The 27,878-nt window shown below is 38.9% G+C and overlaps 3 protein-coding genes across 4 annotated transcripts; 2 read left to right on the forward strand and 1 right to left on the reverse strand.

The window, feature by feature from the left end:
* Window positions 1-288: 288 nt before the first annotated feature.
* Window positions 289-5,540, forward strand: LOC129731341 (DNA-directed RNA polymerase, mitochondrial). The gene is made up of 6 exons (XM_055691241.1): window positions 289-579; window positions 763-894; window positions 950-2,121; window positions 2,747-4,984; window positions 5,041-5,132; window positions 5,205-5,540. Exons 1-6 carry the CDS (start codon window positions 414-416, stop codon window positions 5,332-5,334), a joined length of 3,930 nt encoding a protein of 1,309 aa, XP_055547216.1. The 5' UTR covers window positions 289-413; the 3' UTR covers window positions 5,335-5,540.
* A 4,735-nt stretch (window positions 5,541-10,275) lies between these two features.
* LOC129728110 (SET domain-containing protein SmydA-8) lies at window positions 10,276-13,854 on the reverse strand. Of its 2 annotated transcripts, XM_055686504.1 has the most exons (4): window positions 13,753-13,799; window positions 11,533-12,301; window positions 10,966-11,192; window positions 10,276-10,910 (listed from the first exon to the last, which is right to left on the reverse strand). In XM_055686504.1, the coding sequence occupies exons 2-4, from the start codon at window positions 12,210-12,212 to the stop codon at window positions 10,324-10,326; spliced, it is 1,494 nt and encodes a 497-aa protein (XP_055542479.1). In that variant the 5' UTR covers window positions 12,213-12,301; window positions 13,753-13,799; the 3' UTR covers window positions 10,276-10,323. The 2 variants fall into 2 exon arrangements, with proteins under 2 accessions (XP_055542479.1, XP_055542478.1); XM_055686503.1 differs by having other exon boundaries at window positions 11,533-13,854.
* Window positions 13,855-19,497: 5,643 nt separating this feature from the next.
* Window positions 19,498-23,942, forward strand: LOC129733326 (voltage-dependent anion-selective channel-like). Its single transcript, XM_055695123.1, has 5 exons — window positions 19,498-19,659; window positions 21,961-22,280; window positions 22,368-22,595; window positions 22,853-23,061; window positions 23,125-23,942. The coding sequence occupies exons 2-5, from the start codon at window positions 21,961-21,963 to the stop codon at window positions 23,214-23,216; spliced, it is 849 nt and encodes a 282-aa protein (XP_055551098.1). The 5' UTR covers window positions 19,498-19,659; the 3' UTR covers window positions 23,217-23,942.
* The last annotated feature ends 3,936 nt before the right edge of the window (window positions 23,943-27,878 follow it).

Below are 27,878 nucleotides of genomic sequence, written 5' to 3' on the forward strand. Positions count from 1 at the left end.
GCCAGCACACACACACTAGCATGCGTCAGTACCACTTTTACTCGAAAGACTGCGCTGCCAAAACTGTCGCTCAATCTCAGGCAGAGTTCCCAGTCTTCTTGATATGATGTTTTTGGTTTGGGCCTTTAGTAATTTGTTTCACGTTGCGCTAGATTTATTTGTCACCTTCTGAATTTCAAATACAGATTTTTATTCGTGTAGTAAACGAAGCAAGCAAAAATTTGAAAAGGTATTCTGCCAGCCCTGCATACTCAGAATTCATATTGACGTTCCCTTTTGATTTTATCTTTCCCAGTGTGAGTTCTCTGCGTTTCTTTAATACATAAAGTGAAATGTGCTTGGAAATGTTTTGCTTTTATTAGAATTCGTATTCAAAGAAACATTCTTGTTTTTGGTTCCAAACTATAACAAACATGTACCACATACTTAACTTGAGGAGTTTATCGAAAAATAAAAATAGTTTACTTATTCTTAAGTCCGGTTTTAAGCACCTTAATGTTGATCTTGTCGGCATTCAGAGGTTTTCGTATTTATATAATCAGCATATATTTGGATTAAGAAACTCGCTGCGTTATCATGGTAAGTTGCATTATTCTCCTTAGACAAATATTATAATTTGTTGGAAAATAGTACAAAAACTATGCGAGAGTTCTGCATCACACTTAAATTACGTTTCATATTCGGGAAATAGGTTACGAGTCTTGCGGCTATTGCGTAATCAAAACAAAAGCTCATCGTAAATAAACAATACATATATTTCAGGTTTTGCAAACATCAAAATGGATTGTTTTTCACGTGTCCATTCAACAACTACAACGCCCGAGATATTAGACCAAACTGTGAAGAAAAGAAAATACAAAAACAATTCTAAGAAGTTTACAGAACTTCTGAAAGGTAATCTTAGAAGTAACATTATGCTCGGAGTTCACAATATTTCTTTATTTTATAGTTGATGAGTCTTCTTCAAAAAGCACCAAAGCGTCCGTGAAAAATCTTAAAGCTCAAAAACTATCTAATTTTATCAAAAATCACATTTCGCACGAGATGCAGCTTCCCGATAATGCTTCAAATGAAGATCAGAAAAAGTCGGCCAATACTGCGAATTACAACGTTATAGAAACACCGATAATTTTTATTGGAAAAGATATGACAGAAACAAACTTACCTAACGAAACCCTAGCAGAAATTTTGGAAAGTTACCAATTGCTAACTGAAGCTCGTCACAAACCTACAGAAAACGCTCAATTTGTCGAAGATATAGTGGATTCCGAATTTCTCGAAACCAGCGACCTACTTCCCGAAACGGAAATGATTGAAGCACCAACCAAACCAAAACGTACGAGAAAAAACCCTAAAGAATCCAATGAAAAGAAAGCAAAATCTTCAAAGTATTATAAATCATCAGAACATGAAATTTTAGCTCGTCAGAAAAGTTTTCACGTTACACTCAGTGCATATTTAGACATTTGCGTCACCAGCGGAATGATCAATCGTGCCTTTGCCACTGTGCTAAACTACAGATACAAGCGAAACAAACAAGATTTAAATATTGACATTTACAATACACTTCTACATGGGTATGCCAAAAGTGGTAATATGTTAAAAGTTAAAGAAATTATCAAAATTTTGAAGGAAGATCATATTGATCCAAATCATCAAACGTACGCGGCTATTTTCGAATGCTTAGGACGACTAGAAGCAACGGACAAACGTTTGACAGATGCAAAAGGTTATATTCAAGAAGCAGAGTCCAAGCAAATTACAATGAATACCATACTTGACCGCAGTAAGTTCACGCACGATCAACGTGAAAGGGTTCTAAATTTGTTTCGAGAAATCGAACCAGAATTTTCCCCGCAATACACGCCTCCATCGTTATTGTACGATAATCATTTGCTGAATACGCTTAATACACACGTGAAAGCAATCGATGATAAAGAAACCGTTATAGATCCGGCTTCAAAAATTACCGGATCAGAAATTATGGATTCAAAAGTTGGTTTTACAACGGAGCAGTTGGAAAAATTTAGCGCCGAGCAAATCGAGTTGGAGCTCAAGGGACAACTTACTGTTAAGAGCATACAACATTTTCCAGAACCGACCGCAATCGTGGAACGATATGTACGTTAAACAGTTGCATTTTAAATTTGAAATTTTCCTATTTCCATTTACTCATCTATTCATTATCTTTTTATTTTTGTTTGTTTTTTTTTTTTTGCGCATCGTTTTTATTCGTTTTACAAATTTTTAGGTGTACGGATAAACCTAACTCTCCCACCGTCTGTTTTTAATTTGTTTTAATTACAGTCGAATCCCTTCATAGCGACATCGCAAGGGACTGTCGTTATAGCAAAATGTCGCAATAATACGAAGAATGTTTGCATATGTAGAACAGAAGGTACTGTTGAGAATGTCGTTATAGATTCAGCAATGTCGTTATAGAGAGATTCGACTGTACTATTGTCGCAATAAAGAATGACAAGTATTAGTTTTGGTATGCCGTTAAAGAGGAAGGTCGTGATAGCGAAATGTCGCAATAAAACGAAGAATTTTAGTATAAAACAGAAGGGACTGTTGAGAACGTCGCTATAGCGAGATTTGTCACTATGAAAAGTGTCGTTATAGAGGGATTCGACTGTAGTTTCTCAACTGTGTATATATTTTTTACAGCAACTTCTTCCATTCTGCTAACAACTTTTCATCCGTTTATAAAAATATTTTCGATTCTTTTTTTTTCTATTTTTAGCGTAACGAGCTGGAAGAAATACGCAAGTTATGGACAAAGCAAATATCCATTGCCTTCCATCGCGATATCAATACATTAAAGGCGGTAACGGAATCAAAATCTAATCGGGCAATAAATTTATTTCCATACTTGAAGGCTCTCAGCGTTGCCCAGTATACAGAAATTCTACTCAATGAAGCTAGACAATTGTTAGAAGGTTCGGACACTTTTAGTATTGGAGTCCCATATCTCTACCGAGAACTGGGCCGTAAAGTTGAGGCTTGCTACCACATAGAGCAGAAGCGTCTAAATAGAGTACTTGATAAAACAAGCGAAGTTTATAAACTCTATTGCGAGATACTGGCGAAAGGAAATAGTAGTGACAACTCGAGGCAGATGTGGCAACGAATTGTTCACTATTGCCGACGGGATGGGGCAAGTATGGATATACAGAGCATCGCGTGGCCAAAAGCTGCCGTTAATGGAGTGGGAAAGTTTTTGTATTCTATCCTGAAAAATGATCTTAAAGTCAATGTTAATGCAACAGCTTCAGGAAATCGCCCTGTGAAGTTGGTGCCTGCTTTTTATTCGCTGTATCGTTATGAAACAAAAATCGCCAAAGAGCAAATCAAACCACATCCTGTGTTAATTAAACTGTACCGAAAGTCGCAGCTAAACCTGTTAAATTTCGATATAAACCTGATACCGATGTTATGTCCTCCGCAACCATGGAGTACTCCGGACAATGGAGGATATATTCTTGCGAAATCAGATCTAATTCGCTTACCACAACAAGCTCACCAACAAACGGAAAGAATAAACGATGCTGATCCAAAGGACATCTACCCCACACTCGACTCCCTTAATCAACTGGCCAGTATACCTTGGAAGATCAATGGGACTGTGCTGGACATTGTGCTAGAAATCTTCAACAAGGGTGGTAATGCAAAGTTGGATGTTCCCGAACCCCCAAGTTCGTTACCTTCGATAGAAGAGACTGTTCCAAGACACCAAATGACAGGATACGATAAGTTCAACATGATGCGAAAGAAAATGAATCATCGACGGAAACAGGGAGACATGTACAGTCTGTGGTGCGACGCATTGTATAGGCTTTCGTTGGCCAATCATTTTCGTGATAAAGCCTTCTGGCTACCTCAAAACATAGATTTTCGGGGTCGCGTTTATCCAATTCCTCCTCATCTAAATCATTTGGGACACGATTTGGCCCGCAGTCTTATGATTTTCCATCAACAAAAACCCCTTGGACCGGACGGACACAATTGGCTCAAGTTACATTGCATAAATTTAACTGGTTTGAAAAAACGAGATTCAATTGAACAACGCCTACGGTATGCTGATGAAATCATGGATGACATTCTTGATTCGGCGGATCACCCTCTGACGGGAAAAATGTGGTGGAGTAAATCTGACGAGCCTTGGCAAACTCTTGCATGCTGTATGGAGATTGCTAAAGTTCATCGGTGCTCGAATCCAGCTGAGTTTCTCAGTGATTTTCCCATTCATCAAGACGGATCCTGCAATGGATTGCAGCATTATGCAGCGCTCGGGCGAGATACCCCCGGTGCCATTAGTGTAAATCTATCCACATCAGATGTACCTCAAGATGTATATAGTTCAGTGGCTACATTAGTTGAAGAAAACCGAGCTAAAGATGCTGCCAATAATGTTCAAGTAGCCAAGATTCTTGAAGGCTTCATCCAACGGAAGGTAATCAAACAAACTGTGATGACAACGGTATATGGTGTAACACGTTATGGTGCCCGTAAGCAAATCGCTCGCCAGTTAGAATACATTGATGAATTTCCGAAGGAGTGGGTATGGCCTGCGTCAAGTTATCTCACAGTGCAAACATTCAATGCTCTCAGCGAAATGTTCACTTCAGCGAAAGAAATTCAAGATTGGTTTACCGATTGCGCTCGACTAATCTCTGCTGTACGCGGTGAAAATGTAGAATGGGTTACTCCTCTTGGCCTTCCTGTAGTTCAGCCGTACAATCGAATTGATCGCCCAGTTTCATTCAAGTCGATTAAAATTCCTGAACTTTTTACCATGGATTCATATGAGAAACCCAACATTATGAAACAAAAAAACGCATTCCCACCCAATTTCGTCCATTCGTTGGATTCTAGCCATATGATGCTCACCTCGTTGCACTGCGAACGTGCTGGACTGACATTCATCTCCGTTCACGACTGCTATTGGACCCACGCCTGTACAGTTCCTGCGATGAACAAGGTATGATGAAATATTATCATCTGTTTCTAGCGAATAATAACTCTCTCTTTTCTTAGATTTGTCGTGAACAATTTGTTGCTCTGCATTCAAAACCGATCCTAGAGGATCTCTCCGAATTTATGGTGCGAAAATATAGCTACAAGGACAGGTAAGAAGGCAGAATCGAGATCTTTGATTTATGTTCTCTTGTGTTATCTAACTTACTTTACTGCTTTCACAGTGAAATTACAAACGACGGCTCGGTGATCGACCTTACAAAACGCAAGCTTAATTTGATTCTACAACAATATCCAAATAAGGGCGATTTTGATCTGCGGCAGGTTTTGAACTCAGTTTACTTTTTCAGTTAGGTAAATAAAACAAAAGCCTCGAAGTAGTAGCTGCGGTAGTGAGTTCGAACGAGAGCCTAGTCATAAATGGATGTAAGGTGCATACTCCAAGTTTCTTTACCCCTTAACAGTGCAAATTGTGATACTGATATTGGTTATTTTTTACAAAAAAAAATTACCTCTGAATTGAAAAAGGTTCAGAAAAAAATAAAACGAGCCACATACAATATTTGATTTCATCAATGCAGTGGATAGTATGTGAAAGAAAACACTACCCTATGTGATTTCCCTATAAGCAGGGCCGGTTTTGTGCGTTGGGGGGCCCGGGGCAGATTTTTTCGTGAGGCCCTTTTTGTTCAAAAAATTTTGACGAAAAATTGTGCTACGGAAGATGTGACGAGCAAAAAAAAGGTCTTCACTTCGTCTAGGAGGGCCCTTGGAGTCGGGAGGCCCGGGGCATTTGCCCCTTGACCCCCCCCCCCCCTCAAATCCGGGCCTGCCCATGAGCATCTCATTCATCTCTGAAATTTGAATCGACTTTTGGCCAACGATGAATCGTCTCTCAGTTCATCAGATCTGAATTCCTTGAATTATGCGCGGAACAGACAGAACTTGGTTCTTCGAAGGAAAAAGCGCCAACCCGTAAAGGCGACACCCGTAAGTTCTACGGGTGTCGCCTTTACCTGAGAGGGAATCTCCTGACATGCGAGTATGAGGCGATCGTAAGGTGGAAATAGTACTTCGACAAGCACGGCAATTGATCTAGGAGTACGTGCAACAGACGACTATGAGACGTTACCGGAGGAATGGCTGGAGGGAATCGTCTACATCGATCTACAAAAAAGGTGACAAGCTGGATTGTAGCAACTATCGTGCAACCAGGCTGCTAAGCGCTGCCTACAAGGTACTCTTTCAGCCTATGCCGGCACTTATCACCTTTCGCAAAGAAATTCGTGGAGCAATACCAAAAGGGATTCATGGGGGCCCACGCCACCACGGACCAGTTACTTGGCTTCGCCGACGACATTGTGATTATGGCACGCAACTTTGGGACGTTAACGGAAACGAGCAGCAGACTTAGGCAGAGACCAATCGGGTCGGATCAGCCATAAACACGTTGAAAGATAGAGGCTCGAGGAAAAACTCTGTTAGCCTCCCTCACGCATTCTTATTGACGGTAACGAAATCGAGATGGTATTTGGGCTCACTAGTGACCGCCGATAATGACACTAGCCGTGAGATTAAAAGACGCATTATGGTCGGAAATCGCCCTTACTTTGGACTGCGGAAAATACTTCGGTCGAATAAAATTCACCTCCGCACGAAGTTGACCATTTACAAAACACTTGTCAGACCGGTAATCCTCTACGGCCATGAAACATGGACCTTGCTCGTGGAGGACCAGCGTGCCCTTAGGATTTTCGAACGGGTGCTGCGTACGATCTACGGTGGTGTGCAGATGGCACATGGAGACGACATATGAACCACTAGTTGTATCAGTTGCTGAAGGAAAGCACTAAGTCCTTAAGGGTGAAATCGGAAGACTACGGTTGGCTAGGCATGTCGTTAGGAAGTCGGACGAGAGCCCAGTTTGAATTGTTCTGGATAACGACCCAATGGGAATGCGGCCTCGTGGCGCGCAACGTGCACGTGCACGGTGGATCGATCAAGTGGAAAGAGATCTCCGCAGCTTACGCAGTCTGCAAGAGTGGCGACGAGCAGCCATGGGTCGGATACAATAGCGTCGGCTCTTAGATACAACAAAGACCACACAGCCCTTTGGCTGATTGGTAAGGTAAAGTAAGCAGAAAATTGAGATATGTTTATCCTTAGGAAAATTAACTGAAGAGAGCATGACAAATCAGCAATAATGAACAAATCATGCATCACACAATTCTTAAAAGTTGTTGTAAAGTAAAATTATTTAATTTTACAATAAAATTTCGGTACATTTACAGAATATTCACCATTTGTTCAGAGATTTGCAGACAGCGTTCGTTTTTGTTTGGCGAAACGAATTTTAAAGAGTTGGGTTATACAGTCATGGAGAAAAAAAATAAATACACTTGCAGTGTTGGATGATTTTTCGTATTTGCGCAGTGATTTTAATTGTTGTATGATGTTATGTTACGTCATTATGATCTACAGACACTCTTTTTGAAAGAAGAACGGAGAAATAACTGGAGAAATTTCTTTGTCGGTGATTCCGAATTTTTTTTGCGTGAGTTAGTGTTTTTATAGTGGCAACAAAAATAAATACACTATTGAAATATATATACAAAACAATCCAAATTAGCTTTATTTCTCTACATATTGTTAGCAAAGTGATTTTTTACGTTACAAAACTCACTATCAAAATGTTGTGGTCTGTTTTTTGTTTTGTAAAGCCATATTCAATCTTCGTGTAATGTTTACCCCCAGGTTTTCACGAGTAGAAGCTGAACTAGCATTTCACGCTGCCTGTCCGACGTGCCATAAAACTGTTTTATTCTTTGGATGATGCTTTGCAACCTAGACTTTTCCAATCTTCCATAGAATTTCTAAAGGATTTAAATTAGGAGTCTGCGCTGGTCAAACTAATAATTTTATATTTTCGTTTGAAAATCATCTTCGTGTTTTCAATACTGTATGTTTAGGATCGTTATACTGCATAGAGATCCGGCAAAGTGGCATGTTTTCTTCGGCATATGGAAGCAAAATCGACCACCTAGGTACACAGGAAACTTTATTCTACTTCAAAAGCGACACATTTTGGCAAGAAATGAATTTTCTGAAAGGTTTTTAGACTAGGGTGCAACTAAATGGCACATCGTGTTTTGGTCGGATGAGTCGAAATTTAACCTATTTTGTTTCAAACGGTCAGCAGCTGGTGAGAAGACCGGTGAATACTGCCTTCAAAGCACAATTAACCACGAAAGTAATAAAATTTAGAAGTGACCACAAAACGGTGTAATACTGTTTTCTGATGCTGGTATGGAATCCATTGATTTTATAACATAGACTATGAATATTAACGACTGTGTAGATATTTTACGTAGCGCAATGCTTCCGTATGCCAAAGAAAACATGCTTTTTCTTTGGAGAGTAACGATCCTAAACATACAGCATTAAAAACACGATGATGATTTTCAAACGAAAATATAAAATTATAAGGTTGACCAGCGCAAACTTTTAAATTAAATCCCTTAGAAATTCTATGGAAGATTGGGAAAGTCTAGGTTGCAAAGCATCATCCAAAGAATAAAACAAAGTTGTGGAACGTCGGACAGGCAGCGTGAAATGCTAGTTCAGCTTCTACTCGTGAAAACCTGGTGGTAAACATACCCGGAAGATTGAATATGGCTTTACAAAACAAAGGACAAGCCACGAAATTTTGAAAGTGAGTTTTGTAACGTTAAAGGCCACTTTGCTAACGATATGTAGAGAAATGAAGCTAATTTGGATTGTTTTGTATATATATTTCAATAGTGTATTTATTTTTGTCGCCACTTTAACAACACTAACTCACGCAAAAAATTTTCGGAATCACCGACAAAGAAATTTCTCCAGTCATTTCTCCGTGCCTCTTTTGAAAAGAGTGTCTGCAGATCATAATGACATAACATAACATCATACAACAATTAAAGTCAGTGCGCAAATACGAAAAATTATCCAACACTGGAAGTGTATTTATTATTTTCTCCATGACTGTATATTTGAAATTGACTGCCATCAAAACCCGATACGCACTAAAACCTGGTGCTGGTACTTTATAGAGGTGGGAAAAATGGTTCACTATAGTGAGCGGATCCGAGCGGTTCCGCTCACTAAGATGAACTAGTTCTTTTTAACAGCTCACTCGCTCTTTTCGTTCCTACATAATTTTTGGTTTTTATCAGTGTAGCTAATTATCAGACAAGCGAGCCAGGTGAAAGCTTTACACCCGATTTGCCGAGCGCAAGGTCGCGCGCAAAATTACAATAAAACTCCCAGAAACAAGCTGCCACCAAACGTCTGCCCTGATATGCATGACTTGCATTTCTCATCACCCAGCCACCAGCCAGCCGCAAGAGCATGCAAAAAAACAACTTGCAACAGTACACGGGTTGGCTAACGCCGAGTACGCACACGAATGGATGTGGAACGAAAAGAACGAAAGAACTGATTCACTGATCTGGCAATCCGCTCGCAGGCTGATCAAAAGATTCAGTTCTTTGAAAGAGCGAAATCTTTCGCTCTCAGGAGAACTGGTTCTTCCGATGGCTCTTTTGTTCAGCTCGCAGGCAATCCGCTCACGATCAGAAGATTTCGATCTTTTAAAGAACTGATTTTCTGATCAGCTCGCGAGCGGATTGTCTGCATAGATTCAAAAGATCAGTGAACCAGTTCTTTCGCTCTTTTCGTTCTACTTTTCGTTTGCGTCCCGGCGTTAGCCAGCCCGTGTGCTGTGTGTGAACTGTGGCAAGTAGATTTTATTTTTTATTTCCGCGGCTGGTGGATGTTTATGCATAGGAGAGCAGGCAGCCGGTGGCAGCTATTTTCTGGGAGTTCTATTGCAGTGTCGCACGCCGCTTTGCGCTTGGGGTGTAAAACATTCATATGGCTCTCGCTTGCGGTGTCTGATCAACAAAATCAACTTCAGCTTTTTGCTTGAAGTAAGGGGTGAGTTACCGCTCTTTAAAAAAGAGCGATAGATCACTCACTCACTTTGAAGAACCAGCTCTTTAGATCAGTTCGTGAGCGGATTGCCAACCTCTAGTACTTTAATCGTCAGGATAGCGAGGTATTGAACTCATTTGTAAATGATTTAAAACTGAAACTACCTTGCAGGAGACGTCGCCATAAACCGTAACTTAAATTTACCAAAGATGCGCGTCATATCAGGTGAGTCCAATAAAATTTAATAAAAAAAACATCATTTTGTTTCTCAAAGAGAGGAAACATTTTTATTAAACTGAATAACTCGAAACGCATTTCTGTCTGTTATTTCATTTTAAATTTTTCAAATGCTTGAAGCGTCGGCTTATACAACTAACTAAACATTTGTCTGGTTTGCTTCAATTGTAGAGCGGCCTGTTTTGAAATACGTGCTAAAATACCCTCCGATGTGCAAGAATCTTCCCATTCCAGTATAGTTGCGCACTCTTGCAGCAATTCAATCGCTAATTCTAATTTTTTTTTAAATTCATTCACTTCTAACTTTCCGCGGCTTAAATTTGATTTAGCTAGTAAAACAATGGGTGCATGCAGCTCATATAAAACCATAGCCCGAGCACGGCTCTTGCCAGGCTCAAATACGTTCAAAATTTTAAGAACATCTTTACACAGTTCTACTTTGCGTTCCAACAAGGTATCTGGCAGTTCTGACATCCTATAACCGGGGATCCTGCCATAGAGCTGAATTAGGTTATCCCGAATGGTTGTGTTGATAAAATGCAATGGGTGTAGAATAGTCGTGAAATTTTGCAAGAGACGCTCGTAAATGTCCAACTTTTCTCGTCCGTCATTCAGGCAACCTACTTTATCCACTTCATTTTGCATATATTGCGTCTTCTTTAAAGCAGTTTCACCTTTGATTGTAAATTCACAATGTGTGCATTTCCAGTCAGCTTGATCATCTTAAACACGACAAAATCAGTATGTATTTGGTCAGTAGCGCGATGAGATTCTTACCTAAGGGATTGCTTGATTCTATCAACCCGTTGCAACATCTTTCGCAGTTTAGCGAACTGAAATGCGTTCCCAATTCCGTAGGATCCAAACATCGCGCACAGTGGCATGTGAAATATTTTCCAACTTTCAATGAATTTTGTCTCAAACTTGTTCCATACAACGTGTAAGTGTAAGTAGTGTGCAATTTTTCACCTTCTGCGACATCAACCGCTGCTCTTGCAACTAGCCTAAAATAAGCGAAAAAATCATTAACAAATACGTAATATGTCCTGATTGCCACAACAAAAAAACCCTAACATTTGTGATTGACATCACATACAATTTAATTGATAATTAGTGGTAATGATAATTAAGTTACAAAAAAAAAACCTAACCAATACGATTAAGCTTCAATTTTCAAGTCTTCATCATTGGAATACCAATTATAGTGCACAACAAAAAGCTATTATTATTGTTATAATAAAATAAATACCTAACATATGCCATATACATCATCTCTAAATTAGAAATTTTGTTTCTTCAATTAATTAGATGTTACATAGAATCATTTGTCTCCAGTTAAATCACCTGTAATTATCGCTGGGATAAATCGAATGCACGACATTTGGAACACATGAGTGTGACATAATCGCTAATTTAGGGTAAAGTCCACGTATGGCACTTCCGCAATTGGTTCGTGCTTCAAACGCATTGACTGCTAGAATTCCGATCACTCGCTGTATCAATTCTTCACTGAAACAATCTTTCAAACCGCACGGTCCCCGCAAGTATTCAACGACATTTCTCTGGTCAGCTTTCCAAATCGCAGTATCCTTTCGTGCATCTGGATGATATTCCATGAGAGTAATTTCTGCATTCCATCTTTCAGCTTGATCTTCCTTTTGCAACAAAACTCTTAATGGAGTTATACAATCCAATTGCACGCAACTGGCATTCGAATCTTTAACATTCTGAAATTTAACCTTATTTTCAACGAAGAGGGCACATTCCTTTTTATGGTTCACGATGTTATTCAAGTTTTCACTACAATCCTCGCACATAGGCCATCCACAAAGCGGGCATTTTGGACCACCTGCATTTCCATCGACTGAACGGCAACATTCTAAACATACCGGAAAACTGTCCGCTTTTGGTCCAATGGCAAATGGGTTTTCTTCGAAAAGAACCTCACCTGCGTTTATATTACGATCAGCTACACTATAGCGACCTAGCTCAGCGTTTTCCAGTACCTTTACCGGGCAGCTCATGATGATCCTATTTTCATTCTCTCCTAAGAGTCACTGGCACTCAGAAACGTGCCGCCAACAGCTTATTTCAAGCCGTATGCGAATATACACTATTTTTAAACATTAAACGTGCCATCAAAAGAATAGTCTCGATATACGTAGTGATATGTCTTGACTTATAGTAACAATTGTGTATGCGTAGATGTAATATTAGTGTACACTAAATCGTTATAGGTATGTTTGTTGTAGGATGTAAGACTACGTCTAACTTCAAAGGTACAAAAAATCATTTCTAACAAACGTTTTATGAAGGGTTTTGGACTTTGATAACTGCCCCAAGTTACATAATTAATCTGATTTGTTTAGTTCATGCAATCACATGGAAGCACGCGATTTTGACCCCATTTATTTCTGTGTTCGTAATAAATTCGACAAAATATCCTCGTACCAACAGGTCAATGAATGTTTGCTTCCATGAGCCTAGACCAATTTAATGCTATGTTTGTGACTCTAAATCTTTTTTTTAACCAACATTATGATTTGATGTTAGAATTTTACTTAAAACTGATGAAGGAAAAGGTGCTGCTAAGAATTGTGTTATTTGAAAATCTGCTTTCGTTTAGATTTCTGTAAGTTAAACGTTATTTTAATTGCTAATCGGTTCAAATAGCCAAAATAGATTGATTTGTAATGGATGCTCATATGAATAAGTCATAATTCGGTAGTGGATCAAAAACGCAATCTTCAACAGCAAGTTGATATACCCTGGAATAGCTTTTAACGCGGGAAATACATGGTACGTAAAAAACCACATAAATTCCGTAAAAAACAGTTAATTCCAAGATTCGTGTGAAAAAATATTGTGCGGGTGGTATCCAAGACATAACCGCATGACGTTGAACTAATGTTCTTATATTCTATCTAACCAAATAATAGATGGAATTGTAACGCTAGTATTTCCTGCAATTTAATCTAACAGTGCATTTCTGAATGCTGAGACGTTACTCAAAATATTTTTCACATTATTGTTACGTGAAGTTTCCTGTACTTATTCATTTTCTGTTATTTTGCATGATTTATGTGACAAACATAACATCTACGTGAAAATCACATGCATACTATGTTTTATCCGTTTTATCACGTAGTATCTACTTGAACTTGGCAACGTCAAACAGAATGTCATAGAAGAAGTATCAAAATATTTTTCACGATATAATTAAGAATTTAACTACCGGTAAAGTGAAAAGCATTTGATTGTCAGATAGGTTCTACGTTTTATACAACGTATAATTTTCGATTGTGGTTTCCCAAATTCTTTATAGACTAGGAATAGTTTCCAGAAATTATACAAATATGTTGCATGATAAGTCGCACGGGCATGCAAAATCGTCAATTCGTAAATGAATTAAACGATGTACAAAATGGCAAAATGATGTTGCGACATTCGTTGGCGATCATCACTGTTAGCTGCAACTGTTTATGTTCAGAAAATTCCTCGCAATTTGAACTGAATCTGTGTGAAATCTCGATGCCGGATTCTTATGGTTTTTCTAAAGCTCACTTATTGGGAAGTCATCGAGGAATTCCTTTCATGTTCAAAAACTTAATCAGACAACAGCTTCGCCATTTTGATTTCTGTGTATTTTCGCACGGAGAGTTCACGCGATACTTCATTCTGTTTGACGTTGCCAAGTTGACGTAGATGCTACGTGATAAAACATAGTATGCATGTGATTTTCATGTAGATGTTATGTTTGTCACCAATGAGAATAAAAGAGAGGTGAGGAGGAGAGTGAAATTTGCTAGTATTAGTAAATGCTTCAAATGTAAACAACTAGATGAACTCAATGGGAAATCCAAATAACTACGTCACTATTTGGCATCAACTATGGGCAGAGGAGGATGAGCAGAGGGGCGCGTGCAAGTGTTAGTAAGTTTCCTCCTCACCTCTCTTTTATACTCATTGGTTTGTCACATAAATCAAGCAAAATGACAGAAAATGAATAAATATAGGAAATTTCACGTAACAATAACGTGAAAAAATTTTTGACTATAGTTATCGCCGGCAAATGTCGTAATATTTGTCAGTATTTATGTCGTTTGATCCATTTCTATTATTTCTTAAAACTATTTGCCGTCTTCAGAGCCGGATTTACGATTGTGGGGGCCCGGGGCCCAGTTTACAGTGGGGGCCCCAGAATAAAACAAACCCGTTTTTTTATCGTACGAGTTAAAAACACTTATTTGTCATTGGAAAGTTACCAAAAATTTGCTAGAATTTTTTCTTACGAGTTTTTTTTTTTGCAGAGAACTTATTGATTGAATAATCAACATTCAGCTCCCTCAGAATATTGTACTCTCAACTTAACAATGCTAAGTTTGACAGCCTTTCACTCTTCATAGTCGTACGCAACCTATTTTCAATCAGTTTCATCTTCGATAAAGACCTTTCTCCAGTTGCGTTCGAGATCATTAGGCTCAAATAAATAAATGTATGCAACTGCTCGAAATCTGGAATTTTTTTCTTGATATCTTAAAAATAAAAACCTACCGCAATTCGAAAAAAATGCGATCCGCAAGCAAAAATTTGCACACAATTTGAGAAAGACTGCGCAAATATAAGGCTTCGCTGGCAATAATCTATAGAAACTAGGAAAATCTACACACTTCTGCAGGTCAATAAAATCTGCACACGGACTCTGAAAATCTGCATTTTGCAACGCAAATCTAGTATCCCTGATTCGGACAGGTAAACTTATTTTCGGAATCAACAGCAATGTATTAAAAAAACTTGTGGATTATTTTCTTTCCTGCTTGATCTCCCATGCGCGCTGGATCGATTCAAATGGTGTGTTAATGTCACATCCCTGTCACGAACGTCATCCCCATACATTTCGCTTGAAGCCGTTTTTCTCTGGCTCTCTGGCTCGATTATACGTCAAAAGGCTGTCAGTGCTTGCGAAACAGCCGATTAAGCACCGTCCATGCCAGATCAACTGTTGCTGCAAGTGGTGTAAAGAACTGCAGAAAACGAAAAACGATTGTTTTGTTTTGAACGTTTCATGGATTTTGTGCAGGACATAAATGGTCACGTTCAAACATGTTCCAACATGTTCCGGATAGCCCTACATTCAATATATTTAGAAGCACGCAAAAAATCTGTACAGTAGCACATGCGGCACAATGAATGGAGCTTATGACCATATTTCTAACAGTAGCGCCATCATCATCGGCGGCGGCTTCATGAAACTGTTGCCATGACATCGGTCTGGTTAATGTGTGTCATTCCAAGAGAATCGAAGGTGAAATCGTATGGATGTAGTTGTGATATTGGTGCTCGCGAAAAAATAACACTGAAGGAAAGTTTCAGATTGAAATGGTCTGTTCAAATTTTCTTACTGTAAATTGAACTTTTGATTGAATCTCATTTTTGATAGAGAAAAGAACTTTTTCTCGTTTTGTGGGGGCCCCAAAAATGTGGGGGCCCGGGGCCCGGGCTCTGGCCGTCTTTATAAAATTGGGGAAACAAAATTTGGAAATTTTACGTTGTATAAAACATACATAGTAGCTAGTAGATAATCGAATGCATTCCATTTTACCGGTAATTGAATCCTACGTGAAATTCACATGAAATGCATATGTCTGCTGTATAAGATTCATAGGATAAATCATCTCAACAAATCATGATGAACTCAAATGATAATCACGAAGAATTATTTTTTTGTTAACCATACCATACAAAAGGTCTGTAAACCTCCGCTAAAAAATCACTCTGATAATTTACAGGCATTCCTAATTCATTGTTTAGCAATAGATCAACATTAACGTATGAAAATAAACACGTCCTTCGATGTACCTAATTGCAATACCTCTCAATGTGTTGTTTACTTTCTTGTTCAGCTCAGACACAGAGAACAGATGTCATCTTATTTTTAAAAGGATGTGTAAAACCAGTAATTTGAACTCAAGTGGCAATGCTCCCGCTATGTGGTGGTCATGACAGATGTTGTTAGTGTTTTAACGTATCTGGTTCAAATTTTTACACGCGATTTTCGATTTTTTAATATGAACATAAATGTATGTTCTCTGTGGCTCAGATTTTGACAGTTCGTTTGGCTCCAGTATTTGCTCCGCCCTGGGAGGGAGAAACGAAGACTACACTCAAAACAGAGAACACGCACATGCGTCGTTTTCTGATAGCGTGTAACTATCTTCTTGCTGTAACGCACGCATGACTCAAACGAAGGAATACTGAATGTGCAAATATTACAGATTAATTTTTCGAGTCTGTGTTTCCTTTAATTTGCCATTGTATAAAAGTTTTTTCAAAGTTTCGAGTTTGACCGTGATGAAGTGTGTTCGAAATTGTAACCAAAGGCTTAAATCATGAGAAGCGTAAAGGCCCGAATACACACACGGCGTGACAACGCCTTTCTGACGAAAATTGTCAGTACCTTCTCGAAACCTTTTAATGTGCCTTCTAGCATCTGCCACCTTCCACTCGTCTACACGGAAGACGCAATCACGCCGTCTCGAACTCTGCCGTGTGCTAACCTTCTTGTTGTCATGCCACCCAATTCATATTTGTTTATGTTTGTTGGAAGAAAAAATAAGGCAACACACTTCTAGAATCACCAGCAGATGGAAAATGATACAACACGGCGTTGCCAGTGCCTTCGCCAAAAGAAGGCTTTACAAGACCGTGTGGAAGGCACGATGCGTCTACACGAAAGGCATTCAAGTACGCAGCCGAAGGCGGCGAGCGACTACCATCTTCACTAGAAGCACAGAACAGATATGCAACTTCGAACAAAACTCTGCAGCAAATCGGTGCCCAAGCTTTCGCATTCATTTTTTGCTGTTCCATCCTACATTGATTTTACAGTGCATCGTTCGAACAGTTCGCTCCAATAGTTTGAACATGCACCAAAAAACTATTTTTTTTGCTTTAATGACCAGGCAAAAAGGTGATCTTGAATAGTTGAATCTATCAAAATCAAGCTAAGACAGGACTGCATTCAAGAGATCTTTGAAGTGGAAATTCAGTAACAATTCACAATCAACGTCAATAGAACGAATTAAACTAAAAATCTTTCATCCATTCAAACATTGTCTAACAAATTTTCTTGGATCGTACACCTACGACTGTTAAAACTATTTCAACCTGTTAGTTGATTAACTTGAATATTTTCGTTGGACTTGGAAACCAAATTTCTCGATCAACGACAATATTTTTTTCTCGTACCGTTATTTATACCTAACATTGCTAGAAATGCATATCAGACGCGCTGTACCAGCACTGCTTAAGACATTAGGTACATGTAAAAAAAAATGATTGTCGTTAGTCAAGATATGTATTCAGTTTTCAACTTGGGCAACAATGAAACTCATTAAAAATATATCTACATAAAAACCGTTGCACGTATGCGGGTGGTACTGTACGTTTATCATGAAAAGGCACCCTCGCTATACCAGTATCGGGGAGAACAAAGGATTCTCTCGACGAAAAAGCGGCGAGAGCTCATACAGTCCTTTTGTTGAATGAATGGAACATAAGCGTAATGAAATTTCGAGTGTAAAATGCGTTTTCTCCACCGCTAGATGTCGATACTTAAAATAAAGAGATTTTGTCTCGTTTTTGGTTCTTCAGTTGAACAGATGTGCTAGAAGGCAAAGCTAAAAGGTTTTGGTTTAAAGGGGTCCCAACGGAAGGCGCAATTACGCCTTCTAATTTGTATGGAGGAGGCATCATTACGCCGTGTGTGTATTTGGGCCTTAAGTTTGATAATCGAAGTACGCTAGCATGATTATGATACCAATTTTTTTTGTAATACGACAATGAATACAAAAACTGTTTGCGATGAATATTTTTTCGAGCAACGCGATACCTTTCAGTTATAACAATACTCATCGCAAAAAACGCTTATTTTTCCTTGGTTCAAATTGACAGTCAATGACAGCTCATTCTGGTTCATTTTGACACTCACACAGCTTCGTATCCGTTTCTCCCTCCCAGGCTCCGCCTATCTCACCCTTTGAGTATTGCTATAGACCTTTTTACGTACGAATGATTAGTGCAACTAGTTGAGGGAAGTATTTACAAATCGCTTTTTTGTTTACTATGCTATGTTTTTGGCAGCTGGACAAATATTCAGTTGAATACTTATTATAAGTTCTAAACTCGTTTCTGAATGAGTTTTTCATTCGTGATCATGAATCGGGAGAAGCTGCTGAACATTATCGACCAAAAATAGTAAAAAGTGATAAAAAGTCGGAGCAACGAGATGCGATGATTTACAGTTTGGAGGAAACAAAAGCAACTTCACATGAGTTTACACGTTCATTAGTGTGCGTAGGTGAAAAGTCACTTATCTCTCTAGACCATCGCACGGTGACGTCACGCATCATAATTTGACAGCTACTGGTAACTTTGTTTACCTTCGGGTAATGGAGTTTTGTTTTCAATTTTAGCAGATCATTTCAATTGTGATCGAAATGCCTTTAAAATGCTGTACATGAGGTACCAGTACACTAAGAACAATTATTTATTGAGCAGCATTTCCACTGCGCACACGTTTGTTCCACCAGAAAAAAAGCACAAAGTGTAAAACGTAAACAAAGTTACCACTAACTGTCAGAAAAGTGAGGTTAAAGAGATTTGGTGAGATGGTCTATATCTGACTTTTCTGCCGTGAGATGACATTATGACGTAGATCCATTTAATCAGTTTTTCAATACCATCCAAAAACGAATGGATTACCTGTCACTTTTGCATTAAAATGGTGCCTACGTTAATTGGTTATCTTGACTTTATGCAACGTATACGTATCAACGAAAGGGAAAATATCAAATGATAGATCTTAGAATAACGAACAAAATGGAATAAAATACCCATATCCACGAGCGAAAATGGCGGATAATGCACGCAGCCCATTTTGACGTTTGCTGTAGGTCAGGTAATTTTCAATCGCAGTAACGGAGTAGAAAATATAACAACGTCGCAACGTAGCATAACAACTTCAACAAACAATGGGCGTTTTGTTATTTGAAACTCGTCTTTGGGTTTTCATCGCTTTTATTTCATTTATTTTCTACGCACCTTTCGTATTTTTCATTGAAAAATAGTAGGGGGATTCATGTCGAGCTCGTAAACAAATACCCAGCCGTAAAAATACTCACCTCCATTGACGAGTAATGGAAGATACGCAGTTTACGGCTCGGTATTCGTATACGAGCTCGATGTGAAGACCCCTAGTATATTCACCACTTGAATAAAAATGCGCATGTGTGCGTGAATGTTTCGTCGTAATAATCCTCTCGAAATCACCTCAGAAAAACCCTCACTTTCTCTCGCAGTCTTGAAAGTTCCACCGGAGTTCTTGTGTGTGACTACCTTCCTTCCAGTCCGGCATTTTAACTATTTCAGTGAAAAGAACATTAGTGTTCCCCTGTTAAAAGTTCTATAGAAGTAAGTAAAGGATCATAGTGCTTCGTACCAAGAATTTTACAACAAGAGAATGAATTCGAAGTCGCGTAAATCGATCCACGAAACATTGCACACCGCGGCTACTGCGATTCCGTTATAAAATTTCACTTGTTCTGATAAACTTGCATTATACAATCTCATTCACTAGATAGATTCAGAAAAGCTAGTAACAGAAACCCTATAAAACAAACAGAAAGAAACCGAAAAAATGATTATTGTGCATTTCAATCGGGAGTTTGTGCGTTACATAACCGATCAATACCTACACATGAATAACGAGTTAATGCTGGAAACAGATTTACGTGAAACGTATTTTACATTTCCATATCTTATAATTTTGCAGTGAAAACAATCAATTTGCTATTAAAATCCCCTTTAGAATCAAGAGTAGATTGACCAGGGAGCAGCATGTGAAATTCGGGAAAAGAAAATCAATATGGCTGCGAAAATAATTGGGTACGTAGTTTTGCTACTCACACTATCGCATTATTTGGAAGCACAGGAGAGAGGAACGGACCATTTTCTCTATTTAATTTAGAACATAATCTGTTACTATAAGACAGGTTTATCAAACTCGAATTTATCAGCCTTAAGTTTTCCTGCATGCCACTTGCTGCAGCTAACATGAATTAAACAAGTTTTCTTTTCACTGTAAATTCTGGATGTTCCTAATAGTGCATTTAGTGTCAGGTGTGTCTGCAGGTAAAAAACCCGTTATGCAATAAAGCAGAAAATGGTTCTCCGTTATCTGCCCAATTTACAGAATGGGTTTTTTGCTGTATATTTCACCGGCATTACACGATTGCAAACCCTTGTAGGATATATTTCGCCGGGCTCAAAACGTATTTGTGTTCGTGAAACACGATTTTGTCATAAAATGTTACGTCATCTGAGCATGAAAAGAGTATGCTAATATTTCCTCAGCCCACTCTGTAGCACATGACAATTTCGCAAAGCATGACGTACATTAATCGCGTATCATCGATACTAATGTTTATAAAAGTGCTCAAGTCTTTATTGCGACTTTTACGCCAAATTGGACTACCCCGAAATACACGATTATCACAGTCGAATCTCGCACACGATTTCGCAGTTTGGGTGATGGGTATCGATACTAGCGTTATCGAAACGCTTGACAGAAATATTTTATCATATAGACAAAAAAATCACTATCATGACTGCTACCTTGGTAGGTTAATAAAAAATCACCTCAGCAATGGTCAGTGCTTGATACCTATATATATTAATAAGGTATACTTGAAACCGTGAGGTCTGGTATCGATACAATAACAATTGAGAAAGTATCGATACTCAGTATCACCCAATCAATCATGTAACACTTAGTTTTGTTGTGATATTCAACCTAATTTTCAACTAAAGCTGCTCAAAAATATATACTTAATGTTGCAAATGAAAAACAAAACAAACAATGAACCCAAAAAAAAAACTGCCACTGCGCTACTGAGGTGTCGATTTGATAAAGCGAAATAGAAATTGGGCAATGAATGATTATCACAGAATTCCAAATAGTCATGCAAGGGGCAATACTTACAAAAATAACTAAATCCTTAATTTGAATCAAACGTGTTTGTGAAATACCAGATGTACAAGCAAAAGTTGCAGGATTAGGGTAGTAATATTGACATTTGACTAATGAATTGAACGTTATATAAAATTTGAACGTAATATAAAGTTTGTATAATAGCATGTTTCAAACGATTTCTCGAAATTACACAGTTTTCTGTGTAACAGTAATCAGTTCAAGAAACTTTAAACGAAGTAAATGTACTTATGTTTGCACCATACCAATACCATACATTTTTCTGATATAGCTGTGGGAGCCAAATTGAAGACCGATTAAAGCCGCAGGCTACTATCATCTGAATATTTACTATTTCTCTGTTTAGTAACCAACTCGACTCAAGTTCAACGTCTGGCCCTAGAGACAGATGCTGATTAAATTAAGCTAATCTTTTATTTACAATTTTTGCCGCACTGGTTATTTTTAGAACTTCGCTGGTGAATCTATTGTTTGAATAGACCTCAACTATTCACTCATACTCAAATCCAAACTATGTGATAGTGAATGTTTGTTTTGCGATTCACTGTATGATGATTGTTTACTTTTTTTCTGCTTGAAAGACTAGAATAGATTTCCCAATAGAGAATTGATCACGACACGATACAAGAAATGTCACTCAACTTTGTCGAATATGATGTCGTGTAGACACATCGAATTAAATGAATGAAGTCATTGTCATCAACCATTATATTTCATTCCAGATGGCTCCACCAGCGTACTCAGATCTTGGTAAGCAAGCTCGCGATGTTTTCAACAAGGGATATCATTTTGGACTGTGGAAGCTAGACGTGAAGACGAAGACTAGCTCTGGAGTTGAGTTCAACACCAGCGGTCACTCGAATCAGGACAATGGAAAAGTGTTCGGTTCGCTTGAAACCAAATACAAAGTCAAGGAATACGGTCTGAACTTTTCCGAAAAGTGGAACACGGACAACACACTAACCTCGGAAGTATCGGTTGAAAATCAACTAGTCGAAGGATTGAAACTGTCGTTCGATGGTTCATTCGCTCCACAAACCGGGTACGAAAGCCTTGCTGTGAATTATGGTGTCACGTACAAGTACCGACGTAAGATAGACAATGCTAATATTTTTACTTTGTCCTACAGAAGCAAGACTGGACGCTTCAAGACCTCTTATTCGCACGATAAAGTTCGCGTTGATGCCGACGTGAACGTTGATCTTGCGGGACCGCTGGTGAACGCCTCTGGCGTATTCGGTTATCAAGGCTGGCTCGCCGGTTACCAGGTTGCATTTGACTCTCAGAAGTCCAAGATTACTGCAAACAATTTTGCTCTAGGTTACTCAACTGGTGACTTCATTTTACACACGAACGTGTAAGTATAATGCAATTACCTAATTTACGGTGCTGATGATGTGCATTTTTTCACTCGTTTAAGTTTTTTTTTACTTAGAAAATGCGAAATCGTTTAATTATTAAAACATGATTGCATGCAGTTAGATAGAATGTTTGTGAGAGAGCAAACATCTGAAACACTTGAAATTCAAAACTAAACTGTTATTGAAAAACTAAAGTATTGAAGTACTATAGACACGAAGTTCTTTAAATGTTTGTTTTTTTTTCGCTCCGCAGCAACGATGGACGCGAATTCGGCGGTTTGATTTACCAGCGATGCAATGATCGTCTGGAAACTGGTGTGCAATTGTCATGGGCTACTGGTTCAAACGCGACCAGGTTTGGCCTGGCTGCCAAGTATGATCTAGACAAGGATGCATGTGTCCGAGCCAAGGTCAATAACCAGAGCCAAATTGGACTCGGTTATCAGCAGAAACTGCGCGACGGTGAGTAGACACCGAAACCAAATTAAAAATATTAGAAGTAATCTTTTATTTCTCATTTCGAAGGCATCACTTTAACGCTGTCCACGATGATCGACGGCAAGAGCTTCAACACTGGCGGACACAAGATTGGTGTCGCTCTGGAGCTGGAAGCCTAAACTGAGGTTGAAATCGTGTTCGTGTTTTAACAAACCAGATTCAAATCCAATAACTATTAAAACAGCTAAACTAACAGACGGAAAAACAATTACCAAGTATAGTAAACATTCGCAAAATGCTGAAGGCAGTTCGTGTCCTAGAAAAAGGTCCTTCTTAACAAATGTTGGAGTGAGCTGCACGATTATTCAGATATCACTGACGAGATGAGATGCAGTCGGCCAATCGCAGAAAGACACAAGTTGAAAAAATAAATTGAAATGAGAAGAGTTAGTAAACTACCAAATCACGTTTAAGATTATTAACTCGATGAGAACAGATATGCAAATCTCTTGACAAACACACTTTGAACAATTGTTACGGCTAATGCAAATTCTCGATAGAAATTTAATGATACAATCCAAAACACCGTTTCATCTACTAGTAGAATTACCCCTTTGGTTTGTGTTTTTTTTTTTTTTTTTGAGCACGCTGTGACCCTGCGGATAGAATTTAAATATAACTGTACTGCCGAGACGATTTAGCGAAATTACAAATGGTAATTCAAATAATAACGCATAGAAAACGGGATTTTCGCTGATTTGTTCATATTTGTGTGCAGCTTATAATGGTGCAGAATACAAGCTGCAAGTTGGCTTATGCGACTACTGATAAGTCTTGAAGGAGAGTTGTTACATCTATAGAATTGAAGAAAATAAAGTGCATTGCGGAATTTCACACTTCACCAATGATGTTGTTTCGTGTGATTTATATGATATTTGTGTTGGCACAATTTAGTAGATTTTTCCGTAACAACTACTTTTTACGGATGTGTAACACTTTTTGTTTTCAACTCCACTGGATAGCAGGTATGCTGTTATTAGCGGAGCAATTAAAATTCGAACCAAACGAAAATTATTCATTAAAAAGAACAAAAACTATATTTTGAATAACTTTCGATTTCATACATAGATACGAAAAACCGGTTTGTCGGTAAAATCAGAACTGCACGAGCCTAGAACAAAGCAACTATTGATCAATACTCCTATATGTGTTTAAAGTCATTTTTCAGGTTTTATAATCATTTCAAAATTTTTATTCAAGTCTGAATAATGATCGTCCGATTGAAAGGATTATTGACCCTATCACAGAAGTCGAGTCGAAGCTCCTGTAATACGACCCTGTTAATCAGTTTTATTCTTGTTTCGTTCGAACTACTACATGTGTACCAAAGTATATGGTAGTCGTATTTTTATTTCCGTTCAAACCAATTGGGTTGTTTAGCTATATCAGTTTTTTATATCATCTGAAAGATATGCATTTTCTAAGTAAAACGTGATTTAAAAAAATTTTCTATCCTTCGCTTTTTAAGTCACGGTTTGAATATGCTCGAAATCGCTACAATGACAGTTCGCCCATATATCAACGAAGGATAATGATATAAAGCTTTAAAAAATCACGTTTTGCTCAGAAAATTACACTCTTTCAGTTGATATATAAAAATAGGAATTCCGTGAATAACTAAACAACCCAATTGGGTTGTATAGCTAAATACGGATTTCAAAAAAAGATTTTTAAAAAATATAAAATTTTTAATAGAAGAAAAGAAAATGCGCGGAATCTGCTGAATGACAGTTAGTGTATGGGCGAACTTTCATTCAATTCAATGTCCTTCAAGCAGTTTACTCGTGATTTTGAAACTGAAGGACAATATTTTTTTTAAATCACGTAAGGCATCGTACATAAAATACGTAACGCTAAAAATCTAGATTTCAGATCCTTTATAACAATATAAGTAATGTTCGAAACCTCTCCCCCCTCCCTTTGATCGCATAGGGGGGTTCGCGATGGTGCGAACTAGGGAACCTACGGCACCGACATCCGTTTACTACGATTTCGCCCGTGCCGATTTCGATAATATCCACGTATTGTTGTCTGAAATCGACTGGAATACGGTTCTGGACACAGATGACTCAATGCCGCCGCCTTAACTTTTTCCCATATTCTTAATTACGTCATTGATCGACATGTACCGAAAAAAAACTAACTCTGATCAACAGCGATTGCCCTGGCTGAACACTACGCTACGACGTCTAAAATCAGAGAGGAAAGCGGCCTTGAGAAGGTTCTCAAAATACAGAACTCTACCTCTACGGAACCACTACCTATCGATCAACACTCGCTATAAACAGCTAAGTCGTTCCTGTTTTCGAGGCTTCCTTCGGAATGTCGAGCGTAACCCCAAATCATTTTGGAAATATGTAAACGAACAGCGAAAAGACGGCGGCCTACCATCAAGCATGTTCTTAGACGGTGATACAGCTATTTTCGCGGAAATTCTCTAGCGTGTTTGTAGACGAAAGGTTAACGACGGACGAAATTACTTCTGCGACGGCACGTGTTCCTTTTCTCGGTCGTGCATTGACTAACATTTCCGTCGACGTTAGCATGGTTACATTAGCCGCCTCGAAGCTCAGGTCTTCCATATCCGCTGGGCCAGATGGCATACCGTCCTTTTTCCTGAAAAACTGTATCAGTAGTCTGGCTGCTCCAATGAGTAATCTCTTCACTAAATCCATCAGCTCGGGTGTTTTCCCCTCGATCTGGAAATCGGCATACATGTTTCCAGTACATCAGAAAGGGAACAGGAGAAACGTCAATAACTATCGAGGAATCTCAGCGCTTTGCTCTATCCCGAAGCTTTTTGAGCTCAGCGTGTTCGAACCCACTTTCTCGTTCTTCAAGCAGTACATCGCAGACGAACAACACGGTTTCATGCCCAAGCGATCTACGGCCACGAATCTCCTGACGCTTACATCTTACGTAATGAACAGCTTTGACGACCAGTCTCAGACGGACGTTATCTACACGGACCTTTCCGCCGCCTTTGACAAACTGAATCACGAGATCGCCGTTGCGAAGCTTGAAAAGCTCGGCATTGGAGGACCCCTACTACTATGGTTTAAATCTTACTTGACTGATCGGCGATTAGCAGTGAACATCGACGGAGTTTCCTCGAATTCGTTTTGCCGCTCATTCCGGCATCCCTAAAGGTAGCCACCTCGGGCCACTGATTTTTCTTATTTACCTGAACGATGTCAACTTCTGGCTTCAGGGCCTTCGACTGTCCTTCGCTGACGATCTGAAGCTAATTGCAAAAGTGAAGGTCCCATCAGATGCCGCTGCGCTCCAGGAGCAGTTATCGATTTTCGCGAAATGGTGTGTCGACAATCGCATGCAATTGAACGTCGACAAATGTGAGATTATAACGTTCTAAAGGAAGCTTAGCCCAGTGACCTTTGACTATAAGTTATCAAATACACCTCTACAACGCACAAACTGTGTTAATGACTTGGGAGTACTGCTAGACTCCAAACTCACATTCAAACAACACATGACTTTCACCGTCGACAAGGCCAGCAGGAACCTGGGATTCATAATGCGCATTGCGAAAAATTTCAGCGACATTTATTGCCTAAGATCTTTATATATTGCGCTTTGGTACGATCTAGCTTAGAATACTGCGCTTCAGTGTGGAGTCCCTACTACCTGAACGGAGTAAGCAGAATCGAAGCAGTACAACGACGGTTCATTCGCTTTGCTCTCCGTAGACTACCGTGGACTGACCCCTTTCATCTACCAAGCTACGAACAACGTTGCAGGCTTATCGATTTAGACACCCTGCAAATTCGTCGGGATGTGATCAGAGCTATATTCATCTCGGACGTATTGACTTCACGGATAGATTGTCCGGCGATTCTCGAACAACTTAACATCTATGTCAGACCACGTATGTTGCGAAATAGCCTGTTTCTTCACGTGCAAAGTAGGCGAACAAACTACAGTAGCTTCGGCACGAGAACCGGTCTACAGCGCCATTTTAACGCCAGCCATGAGATACTGAAGAATCGATTCTTAACATTAGCACGTAGCACTTAGATTAAGAAAATCAGTTGGGCCACAAGGCCTGTTGATGTATTTTTTACAAACAAACAAATAAACCTGTATATTAGAGAAATGACAAGACACTCACCGTTAAGGCAACTGTCAACATCAAAACGGATAACGGCAATGCAAAATTATACAGCTCGCCCGTTTTGAAGTTGACAGTTGCCTCAACGGTGAGTGTCTCGGCGTCTCTCTGGTGTATCCAGCTTTTTACGCACCATAATGGCGGTCGCTATAATGCGTGTTCGTAATATGCGAACTTCTCTGCTTACGTCAGATTTGCGATTTCTGAAAAATTGGCAACACAAATGTTGCCAAATATATTTTTCTTTTGATAAATTGTATGAAGACTTCAAACTGACGTAAGCAGAGTTGTTAAAAGGGTGAGTAATTTATTACGAACTTTGCATCATAGCGTCCGCCATTATGGCTCGTAAAAAGCTGGATAGGCTGACTAGTGCAAATCTCTTTTAGCTTCGTAATTGCGAATAGATGAAACATTTCATATCAGCATGGATTACAATTGGATTGTTTAGCTATATCAGTTTTTTAAGTCATCTGAAAGAGCTGCAGATGCCATAAAAACTGATATAGCTAAACAACCCATTTATTTTCAGTGATACTTTAAAAAAGGTAGTATGATGTCATCCCCCTGAGATGTTATCGGTTTTCGAGCAGTTGAAGATAATTCTTAAAGAAAATCTGGCATCTCTGGTATGCTGCACGTTGTGCCTCTA

The sequence above is a fragment of the Wyeomyia smithii genome, chromosome 3 (assembly GCF_029784165.1).
Source record: "Wyeomyia smithii strain HCP4-BCI-WySm-NY-G18 chromosome 3, ASM2978416v1, whole genome shotgun sequence".
NCBI classification, from domain to species: Eukaryota; Metazoa; Arthropoda; class Insecta; order Diptera; family Culicidae; genus Wyeomyia; species Wyeomyia smithii.